The following is a 13,802-nucleotide window of genomic DNA, read 5'->3' on the forward strand; positions in this document are numbered from 1 at the left end:
ACCGCTCTTTGGCATTTAAAAACAAACATTACTTAATGGTTTATAACCTACCAAACTGCAGTTGAAAGAAGAATTAACGATTGATTTTTAACAACCAGAACTCTTCCTGTGTGCACCACAAGTGCTGCATAAACAGATGATGAATGGCAATAGAGCAAAGCCCAGTTGTAATAATACATCTTAATAGGAGAACTTCTAATTCTTCACAAAGACATTAAAACTGCCTTATATCTGTTTATAATAGGGATGGGCATTTCAAGCTAAAATGCTACTCAATATTCGTGGGGAACTATTCGGCATCTACTTGAATAGCACCATACTGCTAGTACCGTCATGTGCGCATGCTGTGATGTGACCTGTAAGTCCCCAGTGATCTGCGGTGGTGGAAAGCACATTCGCCAGATTTTCAGCGACAAGTTGCTCCAGCATCACTTTAGTCTGAACAACAGTACTGTATTTTCCAGTTGTTTATATAATGGAAGGTGACTGTCACATATGATTCGGTTGCAAGCGCTGCCCATGCATGTATGTATGGTCAGGGACCTCAACATTTGTCAAACGACTGCGCAGCTCACATGCATTATTATCATACAGTTTTTCCTAGATGGGACCCTATACTTCGGCTGAACAAATGCCATCAAATGTCAAAAACGAATGAAGCTAATGGGCAGCATGTCTTTTGCTAACATCTTTGTGATGAGGGCTGTTGTTTGCTCTGCATGGCGATCATCAAACTTCCTTCTTTGGGTGACAAAGCTAGCCACTGGTGGACCGCACCCCACTTTCTGCTGGGTGCCTCACCTTCAAATGACTGAGCATAGTTGTTGTCGATTTATGATATGCTAACTTAAGAGTTTGCACTGCACGTCATTTTTGTTTATTTTCTTGAAGAAGTTCCACGTAAAACTTTTTGATGGTTGTAATGAAATGAAATATCATAAAATATTTGATTTTTTAAATTTAATACCTATTTGAATATTCAAAAATCACTGCCCAACCCTAGTTTATAAGCATATTATAGTCCGTTTATATTTAATGATAAATAGGGGAATTTAAAGTGAAGTATTAGCATAAACCAGTTTTAATTTCAGACTGCTTGAGGTAAAGTTCTTACTTGGTGGTGCTGGAGAGATCCAGGTTCTGGTCCTCCTCCTCCTCCTCATCTGAGCTGGAAGACTTGGGCTCTGGTTGTTCCTGACCAGACAGCAATGTGGCTGACTGAGAGATGAGCAAAGGGGAAAAAAAATACTGAAAATTAAAAAAAAACTGTTGTTGCTGGCACAGGCCAGAATTTGTCAAATTTAAAAATGTTAATTTGCTTTTAATTCTCCATTATCCAATCATCAAATGTACAGAAGTGGTGCAATAATTATTAGTTATCTTGTGAGTTCAGTGCTGTTTAGCACCTTCTCCTAGTTCACACTAGTATACATGTGTTTTACCTAGGTCATGTGTGTCATAGCAAGTCAGACACTGAGGTACTAGACCACAACCCAATCAGTAACAAACATTACCTTGACAAAGCATCCATAAAGTTTGGCTTTAGCCAGTGAGGCCTTCCGTGGCTTTTTATTGGAGACCATCCCATCCTCTTCATTCTCCTGCACTGTCTTCTTCAACCTAACCCCCTCCTGGATCACACAGAGAACCACAAAGACTTGACCTTCTGTCAGAGGTGAAACCAGCTGATTTCATTCATAAAGAATAGAGGATAAGCTAATCATCGTAACCAGCCGCTGAAGTGTTTGGTTGGAAAAATTCTGTTTTTAGTTGAAACAGACTAAAAAGCTATTTCAATGGTGATGTAGTTGTTTCATTTAAGGATCCAAGTGTAGCTTTTATAGACACCTCAAAGTTGTTGCTTTGATAAGGTGGCTCCTACAAATATTGTCACACCAACCCAACACAACAGCCTAATAAAGCTACATTCACAAGTGGAGGTGGTGAAACTGAGCGCTGTTGTACCAGTCATGAATCAGCTGGTAATGTCTGCAAATATTTGACTAATTAATGTTTTTAATACAACAAGTAATTATTTCATTTTTCTGAAAGACGTCACCTTGTTAATCACGGACAAAGTTTTAAATATGGCAATATTACTTAAAATAAAAATGTCCACTGATCACGTTGTACAAAGAGCAGGTGATTGTGAGAGTGTTTGGTGAAGATAAGACCTACGTCATCAGGCGCCACCTGCAGACTGGAAGAGGCCTTGTTGAAGACATGATCCCACCAATGGAAGGTGAACTGCTCCCCTTCCTTATGACCAACCTGGCAGAGAAGGGCATTATGTCAGTCCGCAAACAACAACTTGATTTTAACCCTGTTTTGACACTAATGGATGCAGGACCATAACGGTCATAGCTGCACATCTTTAATCCGTTAAAATGAGAACAAATGCTGCATGAAAACCAAATGGCACTCACTCCTCCTTTATCACATTTCACTTTGACCTTGATAGCTTCCGATATGCCATTTTCAGCTCGTCCCAGTCCTTTTCCTGAGAATAAAGTGAATATGACTGGATGAGAAACTGGCTGAATAAGAAACTTGCTAACAGTCAAAGGTGTGACACATAGTGTTGGTTGGACTGTAGCACAAAAGGAAAAAAAAACAAAAAACCTACCATGTTCCCAGCCGTGACGCAGGAGTTGCTGCTCTGCAAACTTCAAGCCACGACTTTTTTCTTGTACAATTTCTGCCATCTGTGCAAAGGGCAGAATATCAGCACCACTAAACACTAAAAAAAAAAAAAAACCTGATTAACTTCATATTTGTCTTTTGTTTATGCAAACATCTTTCAATGTGTGGCACCTGAAACATGCAGTTTGGTGGGACACCAAATCTTTCAGAGCATTTTTCTAATATAATGCTTACTGCTAAACTAAAGATGGTAGCTGCCTAGTGAAGTATGCTAAACACTGCCATATGACTATGTGCACAGTGGTTCCCCAGCTGGGTTTGGGTCCCTACTAAGGAGTCAAAAAATACATCTCAGAGATCTTTTTTTCCACAGACTTTGTGTTTTATTATTTTAAAATTATAATTAGTGAATGTGTGTTCTACCCGCTGCTCTTCTCTCTCTGCACCAACCACTGCACCTCAGTCAGTGGTCTCATTTGAGACAGTTATTATGAGTCTGCATACAGATAGGAGGTTGAGCAGCTGGCCCTGTGGTGCAGTCGCAACAACCTGAAGTTGTTATATGCTCAAAACAGTGGAGATGACAGTGGACCTCAGGAAGAACCCCACCACCATCACCATACTCAGCAGCACTGTAACAACAGTGGAGCTATTCAAGTTCCTGGGCTCCACCTATTTCCCAGGACCTGAGGTGGACATCCAACATCAGCTCTATCATCAAGAAAGAACAGCAGAGGATGTACTTCCTGCACCAGCTCAGGAAGTTCGACCTGCCCCAGGAGCTGCTGATACAGTTCTACAGAGGAATCATCAAGTCTGTTCTCTGCACATTCATTACTGACTGGTTTGGCTCAGCAAACAGGACAGGAACAGATGCCAGTTAACAGTTCTGACTGCAGAAAGAATAATCATAGCCCTCCCCCGACCCTCCATGGAGGACCTGTACACCTCACAGGTCAAAAGGAGGGCAGAGTAGATTTCTGCAGACCCCTCACATGATGGACACAAACTGTTTGAACTCCTTCAAACACAGGGAGTTTCTTCCCCCGGGCTGTCAATTTGACAAACACTTTACCCATGACTATAAGACTGGACACAACAATCTGTTTTAAGAGGTCACCAGCAACCCACTTTGGGAAGCTATGTGTAATGTACAATCATTTGGACAGTAAGATGCTGTGAAACCTCTATACAAGAACCTTTCAGGACCTGATACAGCAAAAATATCTGGCACGACCTTCCCCACTGTCAAAGTGCACAAACAAGGGAAAACCAAACTGGAAAACAAAAACACCCAGCAGCACCTGGTGTTTGGAGCAACTTTCATGTATAGACCAACGCATCTCAGCAAAGAGCCTTCCAAAGCGCATTGGTCTTTACATGAAAGTTGCTCCAAACACTGCAAGTGTTGCTAGACCTTTTGTTCTCCAGGACCCAAAACAGTGACATGGCAGTCTACCATTATAACTATACACTGTCAATACAGAATACTTTGTCCTAAGATCAATGCACAGTAACTTAATGGAGTTTTCCTGTTTCTAACTAGTCAAACCCCTCTTTGTTTCACATTTTCAATACTAAACCTTTGATAAGGGATAAGGATCCTGGTTAAGCTCATATTAGAAATATGTTCACAAACTGCCATCAGAGTTTGGTATAGAAAGGAACTACAGCTGACCTAAAATTATTCGACAACTATTCTGATAATGGACTGTTTAAATCATTTATCAAACAAATTGTTCTCTGATTTGGGCTTCTTAATGTGAGTATTTGCTGCTGTTCTGTATCTTTATCTCTTTTGGCCCTTTTCACTATATCCTGCTATCAGCATAACATACTATTCTTTGACGTTAGCAGTTAGCTGTATCAAAAGCATTTAAAGCCCAAATTCACAGCAAATCGTCTGTATTAACAGCCTTTCGTAGGCTAAGATCATATAAATCAAAACACGATATACCTCCTGACGCCCCGATGCATTAAAACCTCTTCAATAAAACGTCAAACTGGAAGCAAGTAGATTTCAATACAGCAAAAAACACTAACCGCGTGAATTCAACCTCAACAGAACGCTGACATGACACCGGAAAGACGTCACCATTTGTACCGTCTTCTTCTCTGTATATATTTCTGCAGCATAAAGGTCGCACCTAACAGTGTATCTATAGGCTATTTTAAAACGTACTGTAGTTTCTTCCTTTATAGTAGTATGTAGGGCCGTTCTGATCCAGACTCCAGTCTAGAAGGTGGCGGTAATGCACATAAAGCTGGTTGCCAACTGCTATTAAACAACAGAAGAAGAAGAAGAAGTAGAAGTAGAAGAAGAAGAAGAAGAAGAAGTAGAAGAAGAAGTAGAAGTAGAAGAAGAAGAAGAAGAAGAAGTAGAAGTAGAAGTAGAAGTAGAAGTAAAGAAGTAGAAGAGAAGAAGAAGTAGAAGAAGAAGTAGAAGTAGAAGTAGAAGTAGAAAGGTTAGACATAAAAATACATATATACGCTACTTTACATAAAGTCCCTTTGTCCTGTGGGCATCATTTGATTGAAGCTACTTACTTTCTTGAATCCTCACTCCTCCTTACCAGTCTGACCAATAGACACTGTGGGAAAAATAAATGTTCCAGGGCAACAAAATTGCCCTAGGCCCCTACTGACCTACACAATAACATGGCAGTTTATTTCCCCTGTCACCCAGAAACCAACCAATAAAGCTGAATTGACCTGTTGATTAGTCACTTTCAGCTTTACTGGACTGTCTGGTGACAGAAAATTAATTGGCACATAGCATGGCTTTTAAGGACACAATGCCAAAATTTTCATTGGTATCAACTTGTGAAACAAATGTGCTTGTTATATGAGTTTAAACTCAGCCTTTTAGGGTTTTGACTGTTGGCTAGGAAAAAAAGCTGTTTGAATTTGTCCTTTTGGGCTTCAGGGACTAATGATGGACCTAGGCATTTTGATAGTAATGGCCTAATAATTGTTTTTTGCATCCTTACAGGCCTTCTGTGAACACTACCTTGCTTTAACTTTTCTGTGTTAATCATCTTACAGAAAAAATGGAAGCAATTTTAGGAAACTTTTCAACAAATGAGTTCAATATAATCTAAGAGAGTTAAGGTCTTAAAATTAGATTTTAACAGAGCATGGCCACACACTGAAGGACAGAGGACCAGTCACAGTATTCTAATTCAAATACAAATTTCTAACAAATTATTGATTAATTACACGATATGAAGCCCCTTAGTAACAGTCTGCTTTCCCTGGTTGCTGGTCCAGACTTGCCAGCAGGCTTTTACATAAATACATATCTGAAAACATTTATTTTTCTGTTAAATTTAAAAATACACCTATGTAGGTTTGTTGCACAACAGATGGATGTGTTTAAATGATGGTCCAGTGGTAGTTATTGTTGCCACTAGGCACTAGATGGCAATATTTCACACTAGAATAGTAAAATACAGTATATAGTCACTCAAGCTGTCCCAGATGCAGCTCTCTACACCAACAGCATGACCATCTATTAACTAAGGATGATTGTAAATGATGCCATAAATGATCTGATCACAACATATCTGATTGATTAATTATTCAACAAATGATTAGCAGGATTCAGGATCTCCCGCTATGAGATAGTGAAAAGCCAGTTCACTACCTCAGTTATTCTCATACTTGACCAGAATCTTTTATTCCAAACAATAAAACAGTACAGATTTTTAAAAAATGAGCGTTATGCATTATTAGGTCAATTTAATATGAACTTTTTTTTATGTCTCAGGACATCCAATAAAACATACTGTCTGTCAGCATGCTCTGCCATAAACCTATGAACAGAATTTACTTCTTATTTCAGAAATATGTTTAGTTGGATCTGACACTTCTGCCAATAATTATATTTTATGTATTAAACTAATAGAGATGCAGTTTTGATTGCAGATGTTAATAGCATGTTTCCAGGATGGGGTGTAACAGATAGTTACTCTCAGGGTAGTGCTCTTTCTGACCTTACCAGGACAACAATGATGTTAACATGACGTGACCCCCTCTCCCTGTCCTCAGCATGGGACTGCTCACCATCCCCTATGTTGTCTACAGGAAACAAATGTATTTCCCCCTGCTCTTGGTTTCCGTGCAGTGAGGATGTTTGCTCCACCAGGCCTCCATCCATGGGTCATTTATCTGTGTCATTGCTCAACAGAGGAGGCAAAACACCCGGCCTGAGCTGGCTGGTTATCGTGGCTGGTCTATTGTTTGTGAGAAAACCCTCTAACTGCACAGACTGATTGACAGTTATCTCAAAGGAGGTTATACACAGCTGTCAATAAAGTCTAAAGTTTAATCTTTGCAGGTATTGAAAAAGCCAGATATGATGTGTTAACTCAGAACCTTTAGAGCTGCAGGCAGGTGGATTATGTTGCCTCCATCTCTAGAGGATGAACCCTAATGTTTTTGGTGATACCCTGACTTTTCCTGTAGCACCTACAGGTTATAATTTGTACATAATAAATATCAAACTCCACTGGACTCATTTCCATTTGATCTCACAGAGCACACTCATGCTCTCAGGTGGATAAACTGTTTTCCTCTAGTGCTCAGACACAGTCTCACATCATCTCATTTTTTTCTCTAAGCCTGAAAAAACCTAATCTACATAGAGATGAGATGAAATGAGCCATAGGTTGTTTTCCCGCCTGCAAGAGTCAGAAAACGATCCCCTGTTTTCCACTTTGTATCCTCCCACTGGACCATTTATCCTCTAAAATTCTAAAACACACACATACACATTTAGACATCAAGGTCTGCAGGCATGATGAAGACAAAAACAACGCTCTCAATCTCCCTCACCTCAGACCTCCCCAAGCCTCCTCTCTGCCCCCTCCCTCATGTTTTCTCCCCTCCTCCTCTACTTCCCTATGCTGTCAGTTTTTTCCAGTTATTTTGGCTCCACTTCAGGACCCTCCCCCCGTTGGATGCCAATGATCTCTTTCTCCCCGTCTGCGTGCTTCTAAATGGTTATAGGGACTGAGTGTGTGAGCCCTTAAACTAATGACTTTTTTCTTCTCAGTTTCGTCCTTGGAAGTCAGTTTCTAACTGCAATAGAGCAACAAATAATCTGGGAGTTTGTGGCCGGCAAGGTGAGTAAAATCTTGCCAGTTATCTTATAAACACATAAAAGTGTCACAGAGTCTTTAATGCTTTGTTGGAAAGCTCAAGGTTTTTATTGCAATTATGATGATAAATATCGCTGGTTAACAGCTACCTTTTTAATTATGCATGCTTTCACGTACTGTATGGGAATATGCTGTTATGCAAAAAAGAGTTCAGCATGCAGCTACAGCATTCCCCAGAATGGTGAAAGATGCAGCTTAGACCAGCGAGAATGACTATATAGGGAATCACAGTGCAACTGTAGTCAGATATTGTCTTAAGTATGGGTAAAGGAACTACTCAAATCAAAAATTCTCTAATTGCCACACATAAAAGTTCCACTTTCAAAACTTTACTTGTAGCTACAGCTATGCAAATAATTTCATTTATGTACAAACCTGAGATACTTGTACTTTACTTGACCATTTCTATTATTAATGCTATGGTAATAATATACTAATCTAATAATATTTGTTTGTATCACATCAACAGGGGTCATGTTTCTCAATTAGCCTATTCCTCATTGACTTTTGATCCTTTATTTTAGAAGTGACTTCTTAAATATACCTGCAATGTATATTGCAGTCTGGCTACTTTTAATTATAGTTCCTCTACAACTGGTAAAAGTACATAAATATTATCAGCAAGATGTGCTACAAGTACCAGTACAGTGAAAGCACTTCTTATACAGAGTAGCCTTTTTTGTACTGTTACACTACAGTATGATTTGTATTATGATATTGTTGTATTATTACTGATCCAGTATGATGTAAACATCATGCTGCAGTTGGTTTAGTAGTAATCTTAATTATATTGCTGGGACGTGTGGTCTATAACAAACATATGTTTTGTATTTTACAATCTTAGTTTGCAGTGTTAACAGTAACTTCTGGAGCATAAAATAGAAAAACTCAAGCAAAGAACAAAAACCTCAAAATTCACTACAGTATTTGTGTAAATGTGTTTAGTTACATCCCAACACTGGTTGTGACACTGTGTACATCACTTTTTATTACCATTTTTGGCAGATTTCTCAACACAGTTTGTTGTTTTGTTCTGTTATTTGTCTGACATGCTCTGTGTGAAGTGATCTCAAACACTATAACAATAAAACCATCAACAAGCAAACACATTATTAACACCACATCAGAGAGTGAATCAAACCACTTGTTCAAGGATCTCCTGGCATTGTGTCACCACTTCAGGCACTTGCTGTATTTTCCTGTCTCACTGAGTTTTTTAGTATTGCTGGCTCTGCTTTGAAAATGTTTCCAGGCACTATCAAGAAAGTGTGTCTTAGAAAAGCCACTCTGACACATTTCATTGCAGAGGAAGTTACTGGGAGTAGGTCTGCTGTTTCCTCAGTGCTCATCCACCTTTTTCTTTTCTGCTTCTGTTGTGTCTGACTTTCATTAAGTTTGTTAAGTTGTTCAGAGTTAAAGTTCTGGACTCACCTCTTTCAGGGTCATAGAGGAGTTGGTACTCAAGCCAGTGCATCGTGTTGGTGTGACATCCTGTGTGTGTGGTGGTGTGGCACCACTTTAAAGTCCTGTCAGTAAAGTTAATCAGATGCAGCAAATGGAGATGGAGTGTTTCTCTCTGCAGATGTGAGAGGCTGCAGTGGGCTGTTGGTTATGAGTACAGTGTCTCTGATTAAAGGAAATCTGATACATAAAAGATGTTTTCCTGCACTAACTGAGAGGCTGAGAGCTAATGTACAATAGCGTTTTATAAATCAATGTGCGGCACCAAATTAAAGACAACTACTGAACTTAACTCGGCCATCTATTGTCACTTTTTGAAAATTGGCTGACTCTACTAAAAATCCTCTGCAGGTGTAAAGCTATAGAATGATAAACTGCTGCACATGGAAGCGTGCTGTTTTGGAAACAAACTCATTTCTTTCCTCAGTGGAGCAATAAATCACCAGTCAAATTCAGCATTTTTGCACTTACTGTCTGATGTGAGAGTGAAGAGACCCTGTACCCTTTTACTCATAAAAAACAAGAGAAAAGAGTGATATAACTGACTTTCAGAATAAATCTCAGACACCTGGTCTGGACTCCTATCCTCACATCTGGCAACCAAAAGTCTTCAGGAAGTCTCTGACTGCAGACTGAACTTTTCTTTATCCTTCTCCAAGTTGTTCCATTTAAATTTGTGCTCTTAATAAGTTAAATTCTGAAAGCAAAAAGTAACACAACTATGCCTCCCTAAATTTTGTTTTTCTTCACTGGCCTCATATGAGATTCTCATTAGTGGAAAATAGCACCCCCCTTGAAAATATGTCTGCCCTCCTCCAGACTGTTTCAGGCATCACTGGTATAATGTTAACTCATTTTTTTTGGTCAAGTAACAAAACCGTCTCTTGTCTGGCAGCTGGACATCTGGCTGACTTACTATCTGTTTGTCCAGGGGAGGACTTGGGCTCAGGCAAGGTACTGGATATGTTTTGGTTGGAGATGACACTGACCAGAGGCTCAGAAAGATGGAGTGGAGACAGAAAAAAGTAGAACTGAGATCAGTTAGGAGTGTGAAATTGATCCCCCAATGCTGGAACATTGCTAAAAGTTATTGTACCAACATCCTAGAGCGTCTGTGTGTTGTGTTATGAAAGCCATAGCTTTTCTTGACAAGTTTATATCTTATGGCTACACACCATTTGTGTAGATCACAGTCTGAGGTCTTTGCTTGTATTATCCATCGAACCATGGACTCTTTGCCATAGAATTACTTGTGCACTTTAAAATTCCAATCTGCATGTCCTAGTTTTTAGACAGCATTGCAGTATTTTCTTGGCTCATAATTAATTATCTCAATATCCAATTTGCACAGACATTCATGTTCCCTAGAAGATGTATCCTAATGACTTTGGTGATCTACTGACGTTACCTCTAGTGCCATGAGATAACATTTGAGTTTTCGAGATACACTTCTTACTAACTATTGGATGGATTGCCATGATTTTTGGAACAGATATGATCTCCTCAGGATAAAGTGTTAGGTGCTCCTGTAGCTTTTCATGTAGTGTCATCATCAATTCACATTTTTAATTTGTCCAGTTCTTTTGTTCATGGCCAAAACCCTGCAAAAGACATGACATTCCCATCAGCTGTACATTTGTTTAGTGCTAATTTATAAATACTGACAGTCTAAATCATCAACTGATGATGGACAGGCTAAGAGCACCCAGAAGTAAAGTCACTGTGACTTGGTTCCCCCCCGGTAGCTGGTTGCAGTGTAGGTCATAAATCCCACCTCCTCCATGTCAGTGGATGGGACATGAGCCAAACAAAAAACTCAAACTACAATTCAAATACATTTTCCTCAGCAGTCACTTCTGTGGTGTTTGGTAGATGTTATCGCGTTGATGTGTGTACAAGTGGCCATTTTTTTTCTGTTAAGTTTGTTTTAATAAGTTATTTGATGATATAACAAGAGGTGTATTTCGGTTCATTTGACAGCTTTGATTGGTGGTCCAGTGCTGTTGCTCTACTTCTGGTTGCTACTGTATATATTTTGTTTGCAAAAAAGCCAGATGACAGCTGCCATGTTCACAATATTTTTGTATAGTGGAGGGAAGTGGTGACGCCATGTCCACCATACCATGTCAGTGGTCTAATATTAGCATGTTAGCATTGTCGTTGTGAGCTTGTTAGCATGCTGATGTTAGAATTTTGCTCAAAGTGCTGCTGTGCATGATGACAGATCTGCTAGCATGGCTGCAAGCTCTTGATTTTGATTTTGGTGGTGTATGGTTTGGATATTCATTGCTGTTGTGATTCTTTGTTTTCTTTTTGCCATGTATATGTTCTTCTAAATGTGTTGCCAACAACCAACAGAGAACAAGCTAAATGACTTATTTATATTGTAACGTAGGCTAGCATGAGGAAGGAGCCCAAGACAAAAGTAGTCTTTTTCCCTTCTATTTCCTCCTCTGGCAACAGCACAGCAACAACAGAACCAGGCACACACTGACCGATCGCCACCAACCCTGAACTAAATACATCCTGCCCAAAGGAGCATTATGGAGGACCCCGCCAAATGTATCTCCGCCCCCAATGCTACAATATGTAGAATGATACATAATATCACTGGAAATTCTGTTTGTTTGATCCATTCTCTCAAGAGCAGATGTAAAAAATGAACTTTGTCCACTCCCCCAGCTTTAATTTTTAATGTAAAAATTGTCTTGATGAAAAAGACAAAGAGTACAGGGAATTCAAAAGAAGGTGACACAGGCTGAATATTCCTACCACAGGCTTTTATAAGTCCCTCAATGTGCTCTGCAGCCGTGCAAATAATTTGGAGCAGATCTGACTGCAGCCCTCCAGCTCGGGGGTTTTGGGTCTCATTCTGCTCTGGTTGTGGAACATGTACGGTTTCATTGGGCTCTGGCTCAAATAACCATATCATAAAAAAACCAAGGTCGGGGGGTTTGGAGCTGCAAAGAGGAGGAGGAGCCAGCAGCAAATTGGTGGCATGACCACAGGCTACTTGGGCTGTGGTGATGGTCTTTCTTGACGTTGCTTATATTGGTGGTTGGTGGGTGATTTCTGGGGTGGTGGGTGGAGGAGCAGAGACATTGTTCATTAAGATTTCAGGGACTTTTACGGGTGTCTATGCCTCACCGTGGTGTTTGACTAGAACCAAGTGAAACCTGATATGTAGCGTTAGAGGAAATAAAATTCAAGGCCCAGAGGGCTCGATGTGTTTTCTTTCCATTTCTCTGATGAAAAATGGGGTTACATTTATGTTGTTTGTTTTTTTAAACGCAAAGCAAAATTGGCTGTGCTGATGGAGTGTAAAATGTTTATTTTGTCACTTTTGAGATGAAATATCATGAGTTTACCATACCAGAGGCTTGCATGTGAAAAACAAATGGCCTTGATGTCATGCTTGGCACTAAGCAGACATGAACTGCTGGAAATCTCGATGTTTTTCTTGAGCTCAGAGCCACTCCACCAGCTGTCTTAAGCTATGACTCTTCTAGCCGTCCATCTTGCATTTTATGAGAGGACTTATTTTTCTCATTTTGTATTCTGCTTTCCAGGCCACTTCAGAAAGACAAACCTACGCTCAGAAAAGGCAAGATGACAGATTATCACTGAGTTGTCAGTGTCCCCATTACTCAAAACAACACAAGCTCTGTCTGGAAAAAAGCGTTCTTTGTAAAAAAAAAAAAGTCTTTACACTGAAAACCAAAAGGGTTTGCTTTTGGAAAATGTGGGAGTAGCAGAGCCAGTTTGGGTCTAATGGCATCGATCAAGGACTTTTCCGTTTTCCATGCCTTCCTTTTTATTCCCAACTCACTTCTGTTTACATGTTAGAGCAAGAAAAGCAGACCTGGATTTACATGCAAGATGTTTCCTACCAGCTTCGTACTGTTTCAGTCCCCTGGTGTCCCACAGTGATGATTGAAGACAGAGAGGAGAGGGACTGTGGGGACAGGGGTTGGTTTCCATAAGCAAAATTCTAACATCACTCTCCAAAAGAAAAACTAAAACAAACTCAGCTGAACAGATGAAATTATTGTTGTAGATAGACAATAATACACCAGGGAGATGTAGTCCATTAAAACTTCAAAGACATCATTAACAAAGCGCTGACAAGATACTATGTCGTAACTTTTGCTTTTGCAATGTGTTAACAGTAACATTGCTTGCTTTGCAAGTTAATTTGTAAATTGGGGGGGGAATTGGGGGAGTGGCCCTTTTTTGCCTCCAGTAAAAGAAAAGTGTTAACAGTTTCCCCTCCACTTGGTTTCCTTAAGTCATGAACATCATATCCATACAAGATGAGCGGCCCATCTCTCCATCCTCCCACTGACAGTGTTTGTCTCCCACCGTGTTTTTTGCCCAGGATGTCCCGTGTGGTGGCTTGCATCTGGCTCTTGTCTCCTATTTGCCCCCACCCCCCCACCCCCTTACCTTCCTGACAGATATGCAAGTATCATGCCAAAAAGCCCCTAGAGACAAATGTGCTGCACAATACAGATGGCAGGGTTTTTACTTATCTAG

General features: G+C 39.9%; 2 protein-coding genes across 4 annotated transcripts in view; one reads left to right on the plus strand and one right to left on the minus strand.

Moving 5' to 3' along the window:
- The window catches only part of gpatch4 (G patch domain containing 4), a 6,561-nt gene extending 1,684 nt beyond the window's left edge, over positions 1–4,877 (minus strand). Inside the window, exons 1-6 of one of the 3 annotated variants that reach the window (XM_020625033.1) lie at positions 4,687–4,877; positions 2,627–2,740; positions 2,427–2,500; positions 2,179–2,271; positions 1,515–1,631; positions 1,115–1,218 (exon numbers count right to left, since the gene is read on the minus strand). In XM_020625033.1, the coding sequence (XP_020480689.1) occupies positions 1,115–1,218; positions 1,515–1,631; positions 2,179–2,271; positions 2,427–2,500; positions 2,627–2,740; positions 4,687–4,741 (557 nt within the window). In that variant the 5' untranslated portion in view covers positions 4,742–4,877. Of the gene's footprint in view, positions 1–1,114; positions 1,219–1,514; positions 1,632–2,178; positions 2,272–2,426; positions 2,501–2,626; positions 2,741–4,600 lie in introns of all 3 variants that reach the window. The other 2 variants (XM_020625035.1, XM_020625034.1) reach the window with 2 other exon arrangements.
- Positions 4,878–7,646: 2,769 nt separating this feature from the next.
- Positions 7,647–13,802, plus strand: part of pear1 (platelet endothelial aggregation receptor 1) — a 44,005-nt gene continuing 37,849 nt past the window's right edge. The window contains exon 1 of the mRNA XM_020625030.1: positions 7,647–7,769. The gene's annotated coding sequence lies outside the window, so the exon portion shown is untranslated. The remainder of the gene's footprint in view (positions 7,770–13,802) is intronic.

The sequence above is a fragment of the Monopterus albus genome, unplaced genomic scaffold, assembly GCF_001952655.1.
Source record: "Monopterus albus unplaced genomic scaffold, M_albus_1.0 scaffold344.1, whole genome shotgun sequence".
NCBI classification, from domain to species: domain Eukaryota; kingdom Metazoa; phylum Chordata; class Actinopteri; order Synbranchiformes; family Synbranchidae; genus Monopterus; species Monopterus albus.